Source organism: Xenopus laevis, chromosome 9_10L (genome assembly GCF_017654675.1).
Source record: "Xenopus laevis strain J_2021 chromosome 9_10L, Xenopus_laevis_v10.1, whole genome shotgun sequence".
NCBI classification, from domain to species: domain Eukaryota; kingdom Metazoa; phylum Chordata; class Amphibia; order Anura; family Pipidae; genus Xenopus; species Xenopus laevis.
Genome location: NC_054387.1, coordinates 34,768,527 through 34,783,830, shown reverse-complemented (window position 1 = coordinate 34,783,830; position 15,304 = coordinate 34,768,527). Strand labels below are relative to the sequence as shown.

General features: G+C 43.6%; 1 protein-coding gene across 3 annotated transcripts in view; it reads left to right on the top strand.

The window, feature by feature from the left end:
- Positions 1-8,183, top strand: part of aarsd1.L (alanyl-tRNA synthetase domain containing 1 L homeolog) — a 38,361-nt gene extending 30,178 nt beyond the window's left edge. For 2 of the 3 annotated variants that reach the window (XM_018234072.2, XM_018234070.2), the window contains exons 11-13: positions 6,390-6,444; positions 6,615-6,709; positions 7,779-8,175. In XM_018234072.2, coding sequence (XP_018089561.1) covers positions 6,390-6,444; positions 6,615-6,709; positions 7,779-7,917 — 289 coding nt within the window. In that variant the 3' untranslated portion in view covers positions 7,918-8,175. 3 annotated transcript variants of the gene reach the window in all.
- Positions 8,184-15,304: the final 7,121 nt, after the last annotated feature.

Here is a 15,304-nt window from a genome sequence, read left to right as displayed (position 1 = left end):
GCTGGGAGAGAGGTGATTGCAGTGGCAATTTCTTGTTCAGTAATAGGGGCAGCTAGGAAAGCCCTGTTGCTATGTGAGAGAGCAGGGATTGGGATATGTTCTAAAAAGAGGGATAGCTGTACATTAGTGTATATGGCTTTGGAGTCATACATGTTCTTCTAGTAAAGTGCAAATTGTTGCACAATATGTTGAGAATCCGTAGTTAAGACTCCATTGTCTAAGTGTATACGTGGCACAGCAGTATTAATTGTCTGGGGTCTAGATAAGTAGGCCAGTAACTTGCTATTCTTATCTCCATGCTCAAATATATAGTTTGCGATTAGTATAGCAGGGCTTTTCTTGTGAGGCTCTCTCCACTCTAAGGAAAGAGCGGGCTGCAGATAGATTCTCATATGAAGCATCTATAGGGGTTAAGCTATGTTCAGACTCAGCGTTGCTGTCAATAACTTTCTGCTTCCTCTACTTGGTTTTTGGTATCATTCCTGGCTTGGATTATGGCTTGGGAAGAGTTCCCCTCATCATCACTTTGGAGGCATCCCAAAGGATACTGGGTCAGGTGGAGTCTGCATTAATGTCCCAGTATTCTGTATAAGAGCTATCATTTTAGGGAAACAACTGTTTCATCTTGCAGTCAGAGAAGACTTAACCACCAAAGCTGGCCACGTAGGGAGAGTTTAATTTAAGAAGACGGAGAGTGCCTGGGGGGCAGGTATTGGCCAGGTATATTCTAGAGAATGTTTTGTGAGTAACATGAGTATATCTTCTCGTGTGGTTGTTTCCACCTCCAGTAGTTGTAGGGCTTCTGCCCATTGTGCACGTTTGGTAGGGACAGCTGAGCCCTATATGAATTCATACAAAAGTCCCCAAGTATACAGAAGGGACATGGGGGAATTCGGCTAGTTTAGCATTAATTTGACCTAGGAAGGACATTGCAAATGGTCGGGGTATGTAGAGGTTTATAATTGTCAGTGGTTTGTTAGCCACATGGCATTGCAGGATACAAAACCTGCCATAGGGATCTGAGTTTAATTGAATTATCTCGAGGGTGAGGGTTTTACATATTAGCATTGCTACTCCTCTTGAGCACGTGGAATAAATTGAGTGATAGTGCAATCCCATCCATGGTTTTTTCAGGGCCAGGATCTTTTGGCCTACCAAGTGGGTCTCCTGGAGAAGGAGAATGGAAGGTGGGTGTCTCTTTAAAGCGATACCAACACATTAATATAAAAATCATAAGAACATGTCCATATCTAGGAGCTGCTGCTGCTTCAACTAAAAGCTCCCCAGCCCCGCGAACCTTCATTAACCTGATCCTCTGACACAGCTAACGGATCTTCTGCATTGCTTTAGTGACGCTGGGCGCGGAGCGATCCTTCCATTTCATTTGTAATTAGCCAAAGGAAGGATTGTGCTGCCCCCAGCCCAGCGTCACTGAAACAACACAGAAGATCATTTAGCAGTGTCAGAGGGTCGGGTTAACAAAGGTTTGCAGGGCTGGGGGCGGCTATGGGTTGAAAATATTCGGTGTGCAGCAGCTCCTAGATATAGACACGTTCCTATGATTTTTATAGGAATGTGTCGGTATTGCTTTGTTATTGAACATAAGACTCCTTTTAAATTTAGAGTTGAGGCCTCTCACATTGCATGAGAGCATGGATAGATCAGACATTTGGACATATTATTTTTATATATATATATATATATATATGGCTGTGTTGTGTGCAATGTCCATCCTTGACCTGATTATTACAGACAGTGACCAAAACATCAAATATCTTAATAGTAAACATAAGGTACCCAACATAAACCCTTTCCTCTCCCCCCCCCCCCAATCTGGGTGGGTCTAATACCCTGAAGCATAATATGCTTATTGAAGTTCTTGGGGAGCTACTATGTAAACATCAATAGCAGAAATAATAACAAGATAGTTTTTAAGCACATAAACATGCGCCGCGGTTTCCCATGCTCTCCTGTCAGAATCTTGTGTGTGATTGGGTATGCAAGTAAAGGCAATAAGGTTGATTTGAGTCCCTAGTGCAGAGGCATTTCTCGCTTTCTTGGACTGGTATATGTAAGTTCGGTTCCAGAGTTCTTAGTAGCTTGAGCGCCGATAGACCGGATTGCAAGATCCGAGAGACGGCTAATTACACCATTCATAGGGAGCGCTCTGCTTATGCTCCATTGATTGGTATGGGTTTTTCCCGGCAAGGGTGTCTGTGGTGCTTAGATATGCACCTGAGGTGTGAGGTTAAAAGGTCCAACGTTAACGGGTGTGTTGCACCTATACAGTGGCACCCTGGAGTTAAGCCTGTGTGGCAGCGCTAAGGGAAGGCAGTCCCTGATATCTACAGGCCTCCTATCAGGTATGGGCCTTGGGTAAGCTAAGCATATGGGTTATGGGTCTATAGGAAGTACTTGCCCTATTGCAGACCTACCTAGGTGGAGCTCAGTTACCGTGGAGGGAGCACAGTCAGTATTTTATCTAGCATCGGAGTAATTCTCCGAGGGGGGGATCTCAGGTTTTTCCGGGTAAGCCAGTCATCTGGCTCTAATGGAGAACTGAAAATTTGGGTTTGGTTGCCATCTTGTATGCACAGTCTGGCTGGGTAGATCATGCTGTAGGGTATTTGGCATTCACAAAGTCTCTTCTAGATTGCAATGAATATTTTGATTGCAGTGAAGGTAGCTCTTTGTGAGAGATATATTGGCGCCGTTGAGGGAGAGGGGTCCTTTCAGTCTGGCTGCTCTAAGGGTAGCATCCCGGTCTCTGTAGTTGAGCAAACGTATGAGAAATGGACATGAAGGCACTCCAGGAGGTAGCAGTTTAGTTAGGACTCTGTGTGCCCTTTCCACCACAAACATGTTGGAATATGTGTCTGCACCAAGTGAGTCCATTTCTCCATAAAGGTTTCTGGGTGTTGTCCTTTTGATTTTTCAGCAGGTCAACAATATGCCAGTTGGTTTTCTAGGTCAACTAATTTTTCCTGAGGTGCTTTCAGTTGCTGTTTGATCTCCGATGTATCATTTGGTTTTGGAGTTACCATGTCTTCCAGGGTAGAGACGGTGGTCCCTCTTTCTGTGGTGTGTTCCCTGATATTATGGAGATCATGGCGTAGGAAGGAGAGACCCACCTTTTGGAGATAATGGCGTAGGAGGTAGAGGTCCACCTTTATCTACTTTAATTGTGTTGTTGTGGCAGTACGGCTCTCCATTATCACGGCAAGCAGTTCGGAGGTTGTTTGTGTCCGAGGAGGGAGAAGCTAGTGAGACTGGGGGGGGAGGAATTAGTATGCAGTGTTGATTCTTGAGATGCATTGCGAGAAAAGCGATCAAGTTTGGCCGCAGCCTCTATCTGTTTTTTCGTGTTTCCCCATCTCTTATGGTTCACTGGCTAGGGTGGAACCCAGAGGAAACTGTATCACTAGAAGAAATGTGAGTCATTCGGTTGCCGTCAGGGTTTGAGATGCATGGGATACCCGCGAGATGCTGTTGTTCAGTATACCATACTGGTCCAAGCACTAGTGTATTTCTGTGAAGAGGTTTTGGGAGTCCAGCATGGGGATATAGATGCAGCCAAAATTTTCTTGTTAGTAAAGCTAGCCTGGGGCCAAGTGGTTAAGTCTTGTAGTGATGTCAGCCCTAGCTCATTACTAGTTCCTTTTGTAGAGGACTCTTGGATTGTAGGACCTGGACTTTGACTTGAGTTGATTCTGATCTATTTATAGTTCTGTGTTGCCCCGTTTCTTGAGGTGCATCCCATTTAGGTCTAGGGCTATATTTGTGTTATAGGATCTTGGTTTAAGTCCTTTTAGTGGCAGGGGGTATATTCTTAGTTGTTGCACAGCACTATAATTGGTGAGGGACCCTTCTGTTATTGCTGTGGACGCACAGTTTCCCCCAGATAGCTGTCGGTCTGAAGGGGACTTCCAAGGTATTAAATATGCTGGGCAGTACACAAGACTCAGGGCCTTGTTACAGGCTGACTGCAGTGAAGGTGTTGGCTTAGTAAGGTCTGAGGAACAAGTCTTGGAGGCTGTAAGAGAGGGAGTTCCCAGGGTCCCGGAGCACTCGCCCTCCTGTGGAGTCACAAATGGTCTAAGGCTCAGCTGGGATCAGGGCTGGTCCTATCAAATGTGGGGCCCAATTGGGACCATGTTGGCGGGGCCCCTAGACAAAGTGTTGCTGGCTACTGACACACCAAGTATTTAGGAAAATAAGGGCATACAGGCAAAAAATAGAAAGGAAAGGGGCAGACAAGGTAAGAGAGTGAGAGGGATGAAATAGGGACACATAATAGGGGCACACAGGGTAAGAGAGAGAGGGAGGAAATAGGAGAGTGGACTGGGCCAATTTGGGGCAGGCTGGGCCGATTCAGCTTGGGAGCAGGCTTGGTTGGATTGGGGGCAGGCAGGGCCTACCAAGGTTGGAGAAAGCTGGGCCTATGAGAGTTGGGGGCAGGCTAGACCTATGGATTTGGGGATGGGATGAACTCTCCAAGTTGGGGGCAGGCCAGGCAGCATCATGTGCTGGGGGAAATATTATCTGTGCTGCCCTCTGGTGCGGGGCCCCCAGAGGTGCGGGGCCCTATTGGGCCCAATTGGTCCAATAGGCCTAAGGCCGGCCCTGGCTGGGATGGTCCAGCAGTGTTGGGATCACTGCTCCTGTATTGCCGCAGTTGGACGCCGTTCGGGGGAACGTTACGCAAGTCCCTGGCTTGGCACACACAGCTTCTCCAGATTCAAGAGGGATGGATGGTTGTTTCTGAGCTAGGGGGTGTTGGAAAGTCTCCTTAACTGCTTGGGCGGCACAGGTTGTCACCCGCCTGCAGACGTAGGGAGATGGGAATTATGAAGGGAACCCAGGGTGCTTCTTGTAAATGTGCCCTTACTATCGTGTGGTCGAACCCACCCCCCACTGCAAATAATATATTAATGATGGACACTATATAACAGTGCAGTGGTTTTTCAGTAAAATAAGATTATTTATACATTGCTTCCCTTGATCCCAATTTGACACTACAAATCTGCTGGTAAGAGTTTTGGTTTGTGGGAAAGGGTTAATTGTTTTCAGAAGTTGGCAGTGCTTATGTTGAGAAGGGCAGTTCGTCAACAGTGGTAGTGTATATTTCTAGATATATTACCCCTGCTGTCCTTTACAAACCAGTAAATAACTCCCATAAATACTACAGGTATGAGATCCATTATCCGGAACCCCTTTAGCCAAAAAGCTCCAAATTACAGGATCGTGGTCTCTCATAGAAAAAAATGGTTTCCTTTTTTTCTGTAAAAAAAAATAAAACAGTAACTTGTACTTGATGCCAACTAAGATCCAGTAATTCATCCTTATTGATGGCAAAAAAATCCTACTGTGTTTATTTCATGTTTAAATAATTTTTTAGCAGACTTAAGGTGTGGAGACATCCCTTATCCAGAACACCACAGGTCCTGAGCATTCCGGATAACAGGTTCCATACCTATGCTAAATATCTGCTAAATGCATGCTCCATTATATACACTGCCCACCTCTGACTTCATCTGCATGACCAGAAAATTGGGACTGTATTACGTACCAGTGATTTTTCCCTTGAACTGCAGTTGTGGAAGCCATCATGGTGGTGTGCCCAGCAATGTCAATGATATGCCAATATGGTTGTAAAGTAGCCCACTTTTTCAGGATTGGGATAGTGTTACGCAGGGCCACCATCAGAAATCATGGGGCCCCGTACAACAAATTGTCTCCGCCCACAACAACCTGGCCCCCAAGTCCCTAGCCAAGATCCTGCCCACTCCACACCACAGTAAAAGGCAACACAGACTGCTAAAAACGGTAAACACAGTTACATAGCTCCGTTCGCGGGTTTGGGCCTTTGGCTCCGTTCGCGGGTTTGGGCCTTCGGCTCCGTTCGCGGGTTTGGGCCTTTGGGCTCTGTTCACGCCTTTGGGCCTTCGGGCTCTGTTTGGGCCTTAAGGGGTGCCCGGCTAATCCAGAAAGTGCAGCCCTGCTGGGCCTCCCTTTATACCTAAATTCTTCTGGACCCCGGACACCTGTACCCCCTGTGCCCCCCTGATGGCCCTGGCATTGCGTCCAACCACCAATGTATGCAGTGTCTGTATCTAATACAGTTACTCTCCGCAGCAAAGTTCACACTACAGGGGTCATAGGCATCAGAACTGGGGAGCAGGGGATTTTACACCCCCAGTTCCGAAAGCTTGGATGGGTAGCCTGGAATGATTCCACAGCTCCCACGCCCCAAAATGATTTTCTCCTGCGTATGATGCAGGTCATTATAAACACCCCCCACTTTTTTTGGGGTACTTGTACTTTTCAGAAAATGGCTTGCTTTGTTAGCTTGAAAATGAGGAATTGTGCTTTATATTTTCTCTCAACAGGAAAGAAGGGGATAATGAGTTCATGAATATTATCGCTAATGAGATTGGAACAGAGGTAATGTTTTTTCCTTGTTGAATTAATCATATTTTAGAAATAGTCAGCTGACAGCAGACATTTATAAGAAATGCAAACATCTTTCAAACCCATAGAACCATAGAAACACAGTAGACTCTATATGTATGGAGATAAGTGTGTTTGAGGTTTTTGCTGTTTTTTGATCACAGGACACGCTTCTGTTTCTTACCATTGGGGATGAAAAGACCTCTGGATTGTTTCTTCTAGCTGGACCACCAGGGATTGTTGAGAAATTTGGGCCCAGGTAATGTATTTTGACATTAAAGCTCGGGTAACCATACTGTAAACATGTAGCTACCCATCTTTCTGCAATGAAATTGGCATGCCTTTCATTGGATCACCATACCTTAAGTCTGCTAAAAAAAAAAAAATGATTTAAATATTTAATCCAATAGGATTGTTCTGTATCCAATAAACATATTTTTAAACCTTAGTTTGGATCAGGTACAAGGTACTGTTGTTATTATTATTATTATTATTATTATTATTATTATTATTATTATTATTATTATTATTATTATTATTATTATTATTATTATTATTATTATTATTACAGGAAAAAAAGGAATCCTTTTTAAATATGTAATTTTTTTATGAAAATGGAGTCTATGGGAGACGGCCTTCCCATAATTCTGAGCTTTCTGGATAATAGATCCCATACCTGTTTAAGCTTAATATTTTGCTGTTCTTGCAGCACAGTTCTCCATCTTCATTTCCATAGTATTTATTGTATTGCCAGTCTATAAGTGGAGCACTTTCAAACAGTGTTTCCAGGAACAGCCAAGGTAGAACTATCATCCCCTACTAGATAGAACTTTAAAGTAAGGGTTTTTCTTAAAATACTGGCAACTGGGAAATTGCCAGTATGCTTATTTTAGCAAAAGGCACAGATTAGAATACATTCTAAAAGGGTTAATCCTGGGCCAGGCCAAGCTGACTGGGCACCCTAGGCAAATTGGCCTGCTACCTCCTCCCCCATCTGTGTGTGTGCGCGTCATAATTTAGGGGAGAGGGACTAGAGGTTGGCAGAAGACCTATTAACGGGTATCTGCCCAGCGCCCCTTATTGTTGCAACCTAGGCAGATGCCTCTTCTACCCCTACCCCTGGCCCTAGGTTAACGACCCCCTTAATTTAGTCACATGACTACCATGGCAGCAAAAATGGTATATACAAAAACATTTTGTTTTACAATGAAAGTCTTTTTTTGAATTCTCTTCTTTGCTCATTGTTTTCACTCACAAATGAAAACATTTTTTGGATGATGAGGAACCCTAAAGAGACTTATGTTATTATGTTTTTGTTGTTGTTTCAGAGTTTGTGAAATCCTGGATGGTAAAGGAGCAGGAAAGTGTGGTCGTTTTCAAGGCAAAGCAAATAAGATGAGCCAGAGGGCAGAGGTTGAAGTTCTGTTGCAGAAGGTTATCAGCAGTGTAGAAATAACTCAGGAGTGATGTATTGAGCTACACGATAAACAGCCTGATCCTTTCCAGGGCTATTGTCTATCCACTCAGCATTCCCAGTACAAAAAGGAAGTTCTGGAGCCACACAGTGCTAATGCTCTTGTCCATATGTCAGTCATATACTGTATATCTGCTGTTTGTCTTCATGCAAACTCATGGAAACATTTAATGGCACCCTACCAACTGAATGAAGCCACCATGTTAAAACAACATGTTATAGCTGTATCTGGATAAAAATAATAACTGGAATACATGCTGTTGATTGTAGATGTTGCCTTTTATATATAAGTGCAGTTACAATAGCCTTGTATCATGAGATTTGGGAGGGATAACTGTGTTTAAAGGTATATACATAAAGGATTCTTAAGCTGGCCATACAGGACCCAATAAAAGGTGCTGTCCTGACATACTGGTCCTTGCATGCTGCCTACCTAGCCAAGCTAAAAAATATTTCATGTAAAAAATAAAAAAAAAATGTCTGCTCAGACGGGAATAAAGGTGAATAGATAAACTGGATATGGATACAGGTATACTCTATAGAGATAGTGTGCATGATTGGACACACATTTTACCTCTTAGGGCATTATGTGGGCTTGGGTTGGCGTGGGCAGCCACAAATGGTGTTGCTATCTACAATTGCATGTGTTTTGTATTCCCCCGCATACTGTATATGCTACAGGCCATAACAGGTTTATATCTATGTGGTGTGTATGTGCTGTTTACAAGGAGTAAAGAGTGGTTGAAGTATATCAACACAAGTCACATGGCTGAGGGCACCTGGGAAACTAAGAACATGTGTAGCACAGAGTGTAAAAGGTGCAGGGGGTGCTAGGCAGGTAACTTTAGTAGTAGACTCTTCTGCGTACCCCTAGTTCAGGCTCTCTTGCTGCAGCCCCCCCTCCTGTGCACTCAAATATTCACACACGGGGGCAAAGGTGGACAGCCAGGTTGACTGTTCAGCGTGGCCTACCTCAACCCAATCTGCATAAGCAAAGGGATGTTTCATTTACTTACTGGGTGTGAATGCATTGATAACACAATTGATCTATTACAGATGCACTAAGGGTAGGCAAGCAAGGTGTATACATATAATTATTTGCCACATCACCTTTGTCTGAGTACATTCAACTCCTCTGGCTACTTCCAAACCAGTCTCCATATTCGATTTGCAATAGGTAGGAACCACACCAATACATTTGGCAATGCCTTTAAAACATTTATTCAGTAGAAGGTGCAAGCTTTCAGTTATTACAGCCTTCCTCGGGTGCAATACCAACACAATAAACGCAATTGCATTACAATACCCTTAGCACCACATGCCCTATCATGTGATCTGTTTTAACCCTTCCTTGCACAATTCTAGCAATCCATATATGTAATTTAGTGAATACATAAATCCCACAGTTCATGGAGAATAGAATAATTTATTACCTGCAAGCAAGGCACATACCATGGGGTGCAGTTGGAAGGGGGGAGTGAGTGGATGTATGAGACAGGGGAGAACAAGCAAGTTGAGAGGGGGGGTGAGCTGTGCAGACTGAGTGGTGGTGGATACAGTTATTTTCATCTTCCTTAACTTGAATTTCAGTAAGGACTCTCTCCCCACACGCTGCTGTTTCTGCCTCCACCACCATCATGTGGGTAGTGGGGATCACTCAAAGATGCCTGATTATGCAACTGTTCATAAGGAACTGCTTGACCCCTCCACTTTCATTAAAGAGATTGCCTTTCTCTTTGCATATGGCTGAAGTGAGAATCGAACTCAGGTTGTTTGTGTCGCAAGGCAGCAGCTCTAACCTCAAGCCACTGCATCATTCCTTGTTCTTGTTCTAATTCATACAGTCATATAGTTAACTTGCTTAAGCAGAACCTTAAAAACTTGTTTATCTTTTTGGAGGGAATCAAACTCATGACCCTATGTTTGCAGAGCAACTCTGCTACCACCAAGCCATGCTCTCTCACTGCTCTCCAACCTCAGCATCTCCCCTATCTATCCATGAGAAGGGTGAAGTTATCTCTGTATTTATATTCAGACAATAAGTCAATATCTGGTACAAAGTTATTCACATGAGCAGTGGTAGCTTAGGGGTTAGTATCCCTGTCTGTTCTAGAGTTTAATTCTGGTGTTGGTGTAGTTTGTTTCAACATTTTATGTTCTGTGTGAACTTGTTGATAATATACTAATTGACTATATAGATAAGATAAAGGATTATACTTCAGTGCTGTGCAGCTTGGTGGCGCATTGGATAGCCCTGCTGCGTAGCAATGCCTGAGGCCTGAGTTCAATTCTTGGCTTGACTTCAAGTTTTATGTTCTGTGTGAGCTTTTGATACTATATAGATAAAGGATTAACCTTGGGAACTGTACAGCCTGGTGGCACATTGGATAAACCTCCTGCGTAGCAATGCCTGAGTCCAGGGTTCAATTCCCGGGTTGGCTTGACTGGAAGTTTTATGATCTATGTGAACTCGATAATACTATATAGATAAAGGATTAGCCTGAAAAGCTACGCAGCTGGGTGGCGCATTGGATAGCGCTGCTGCGTAGTAGTCATTGAGTCCTGAGTTCAATTCCAGTCTGAGCACTATCTGCAAGTTGCTAAAAGTTGTGCGGTCCATGGGTAGCAGTGATTGTTCCAAAAACCATAACAGCTGGATGCTGTGTGATGCGGTGCCTCAATCAGGTAGCAGGGCTTGGATTCCGATCTGGGCCCTCTACCTGTCTGGAGTTTGCATGTTCTCCATGTGTGTATGGGTGGGCTCCGGCCCACCCTCCCAAAACATGCTTTCTAATTGGCCCCGCCCCCCTCATTTGAGAAAAAGACCATTGTAGATCATGCTCAGGTTAGAATTGAACTCAGAACCCAGGGCTGCAGTTAGGGCCTTATACACCTGGCTCTGACATAAGCATGGGCAATACTAAAGACAACAAACCCCGACATGAGCATGGGCAATACTAAAGGCAACAAACCCTGACATGAGCATGGGCAATACTAAAGGCAACAGACCCTGACATGAGCATGGGCAATACTAAAGGCAACAGACCCTGACATGAGCATGGGCAAGACAAAAAACCCTGACATGAGCATGGGCAATACTAAAGGCAACAAACCCTGACTTGAGCTTGCACATTACTGAAGGCAACACATAAGCTTGGGAAATACGAAAGGCAACAGAGGCCTCTTAGATAAGAACGACTTTTTTTTTTTTTTTTTTTTTTAAAAAAAAATTCTCTCTTTAGATTCCTTCTTTTCTAGATTCTTTCTTTTCTAGATTCTTTCTTCAAAAAGATTTTTTTTCTAGATTCTTTCAAAGAAAGAATCTAGAAAAAGATTATTTAAAAGAATTTTTTCTAGATTCTTTCTAAGAATCTATTTCTAGATTCTTTCTTAGAAAGATTCTTTCTTTCGAAAGAAAGATTCTTTCTTTCGAAAGAAAGATTCTTTCGAAAGAATCTTTCTTTCGAAAGAAAGAATCTTTCTTTCGAAAGAAAGATTCTTTCTTTCGAAAGAAAGAATCTTTCTTTCGAAAGAAAGATTCTTTCGAAAGAATCTTTCTTTCGAAAGAATCTTTCTTTCGAAAGAAAGATTCTTTCTTTCGAAAGAAAGAATCTTTCTTTCGAAAGAATCTTTCTTTCTTTCGAAAGAAAGATTCTTTCTTTCGAAAGAAAGAATCTTTCTTTCGAAAGAAAGATTCTTTCGTTCTTAAAAAAAAAAAAAAAAAATTAGCTAGAAAAGTCTTCTGTTGCCTTTAGTATTGCCCATGCTCATGTCAGGGGTCTGATGTCTTTCGTATTGCCCATGCTCATGTCAGGGTCTGTTGTCTTTCGTATTGCCCATGCTCATGTCAGGGTTTGTTGTCTTTCGTATTGCCCATGCTCGTGTCAGGGTTTGTTGTCTTTCGTATTGCCCATGCTCATGTCAGGGTCTGTTGACTTTAGTATTGCCCATGCTCGTGTCAGGGTTTGTTGTCTTTAGTATTGCCCATGCTCGTGTCAGGGTTTGTTGTCTTTAGTATTGCCCATGCTCATGTCAGGGCCAGGTGTATAAGGCCCTAACTGCAGCCCTGGGTTCTGAGTTCAATTCTAACCTGAGCATGATCTGCAATGTTTTATTTTCTCAAATGAGGGGGGCGGGGCCAATTAGAAAGCATGTTTTGGGGGGGTGGGCCGGAGCCCACCCATACACACATGGAGAACATGCAAACTCCAGACAGGTAGAGAGCCCAGATCGGAATCCAAGCCCTGCTACCTGATTAAGGCACCGCATCACACAGCAACCAGCTGTGATTTTGTTTGTGGAATGAACTCAAGTACTGTTAACCCATGTATCACGCAACTCGCAGATAGTGCTCAGACTGGAATTGAACTCAGAACTCAATGACTACTATGCAGCAGCGCTATCCAATGCGCCACCCAGCTGCACAGCTTTTCAGGCTAATCCTTTATCTATATAGTACCAACAAGTTCACATAGAACATAAAATTCCCAGTCGAGCCAACCCAGGAATTGAACTCAGGACTCAGGCATTGCTATGCAGTAGTGCTATCCAATGCGCCACCAAGCTGCACAGCTCTCGAGGATAATCCTTTATATATAGTATCAACAAGTTCACAAAGAACATAAAATGTCGAAACAAACTACACCAACACCAGAATTGAACTCTAGACCCTTGCACTCAAAGACAGGGATACTAACCCCTAAGCTACCACTGCTCATGTGAATGACCTTGTACCAGATATTGACTTATTGTCTGAATATAAATACAGAGATAACTTCACACTTCTCATGGATAGATAGGGGAGATGCGGAGGTTGAGGTGCAGTGAGAGAGTATGGCTTAATGGTAGCAGAGTTGCTTAGCAAACATAGGGTCATGAGTTTGATTCCCTCCAAAAAGATGAGGGAACTTTTTATGGTTCTGCTTCAGCAAGTTAACACGAGATGCCTGTATAGAATTAGCAAATAACAGGGAGTGATACAGTAGCTTGAGGTTAGAACTGCCGCCTTGCAATACAAATGACCCAAGTTCAATTCTCGCTTCAGCCGTAGACAATCTATTTAATGAAAGTGCAGGAACAAACATTTCATGTTATTTATCGATATTATTATTCATATAGATGCGTAGAGAATTGGCATAGCAAATAGACACTTGCTGAAAGGGAATATGGAAAAATATGACTGTATCCACCACTCAGTCTGCACAACTCCACCAGCCTCTCACCCTGGTATGTGCCTTGCTTGCCTACCTTTAGGGCTGAGCTCCACGACCGTTTTTTGACGGATGGTTTTGCCGCAATAAAACGCAGGCGACAAGTCGGATGTAGTCACATGAATCCTAGTAGAATGGGACTGATTGAAAAATCACAGGTATAAACAACAATCCATCCGACACGACTGATGGATGTGAACGCCGCATGCTGCGTCTCCATCCATCAGTTTTGTCATGTGCCTGCGATTTTTCTATCAGTCCCATTATATTTGGACACAAGCGACTACATCTGACTCGTCACCTGCGTTTTATCGCGGCAACACCATCCGCCAAAAAAAAAACCTTTGTGGTGTTCAGCCCTTAGTTGTGGCTCTGAAGTGCAGCAAACAAGATGTACTTATGTTATGTTGCTTGTGATATCTCTTACTGTTGATATAACAGCTCAATTGTGGCATCGATGCACCTAGTTAGTAAATTAAACTGCCCCATCAGCACAAGGAAAGGGATGAGGCAGAGGCCAAGTGCCCTAGACAAGCCGGCCCACTTGCACACATGGCGGGGCAGGCTCAGCGGGAACAAGAGAACCCGGACTACGGGCAGGCAGAAGAATCTTGAAAAGGTACGTGCCCAACACCCGCCCATTGTTACCCCTTACACAGGTACCTCTTCTGCCTACCCCTAGTTCCAGCCGTGGGACGAGGCAGCTGCTATCAATATCTATATTCCATGAAGGGAGAAGCAGGTATCTGTCAGCAGAGAGGTAAGTGTCCCTTATGGTTTATACTCATGGGTATTTTTATGTGTATGACTAAAACCATTCACTAATTGATTCCATTATATTCTGTCTGGTAGAACTCCATTGCCGTTTCATCGCATTTGATTAGCTTGCTGCATTTTCTTCTACAGAAGCCAATAGAATAGAGGGTAGCATTTGGAACTGACAAAAACACACACAGCTGGAAGTGCAAGTTAAAAAAAAAAAAAACCACAAATGCAATATATGCTTTTTTTCATGCTCTACAAAGCAGGAGCAACCTCTAAAGTTCAGCATGTCTTCTCTTTGGATCTAGGTAAAATTACTAGGGAAAAAGGGAGTCTGGATTAATTCTTCACTCCCTGCTTCCACTCAGTCTGATACAGCAACTGATGGGCTGAAACCTACCGTCCGACACACAGCACCCAGCTCTGAGGGGAGCCACAGGGAAGAGAATCTCAAACACTACTTGCGCTTGAGGCCCTGTGTGTTCTCTATGTATTGAGTAAACCTGGACCTGTCCTGGAAGAAGACTAAGTGAGCTTATGTCTGTGTTTTTTGGGAGGAGGATAGATGTCCCAGATTTTTAAGCATTAGAAGTTATCTAGTGTCTAAATATTAATAGGAGCAGTAGGTGCTACTGATGTCAGTGCTTTTAGGATGAAGGGAGATGGGTGCCCCTAATGTTTCTGTATAAGGAAACGAGGTCAGTGTCCTGTTTGTATTAGGGACACATAGGAGGGCTCAATTACCCAACAGCAGTAATTACACCTGAAGTTGCACTTTGCACTTATAATGTTCTACGTTTGCCCAGATGCAGTAACCCATAGCAATCAGATGGTAGCATGTCCCAGGCACCTGTTTAAAAGCAAACATCTTATTGGTTGCTATGGGGCTACTGCACATGGGCAACCAGTGTATTTGTACTGGGGGTACATTCTCCTTTAGAGCTTAAGAACAGGACTGCTATTTGGGTCCTCCGCTCAGAACAGCATCCATAGAAGTATGGCCCTCACTGCCAACGATCCAGGAAATACTTCACTGATGAGGCTGCTGATAATTCCTGAACCCTGATTCCAGGCACAGGCCAGTGAGGAAGGAGTCAGTGATCAGTGGAATTTCCAATAAACTACACAAGGGTCAGGACTGACTTAGCCAAGTCTATTTAACACTGTATCACTGATCAGATACTTGAGCTGTGCTGCACCAATAGGTTCCTCAATGATTAGTTGCACGGAGCTTCACTTTATACCCCAATACCCAGGAGCTTTAATGCCCAAGGTTTTGATCCAGAGGAACATTCCAGCCTCTTCCATTGTAAAAGCACGAGGAATTGCAGCAGATCTGTAACAGAAGAACAGAGTATTGGCTATGGCAACAGTGGGAAAGTATAGTCCCAGCACAAAGGTGCAGGAC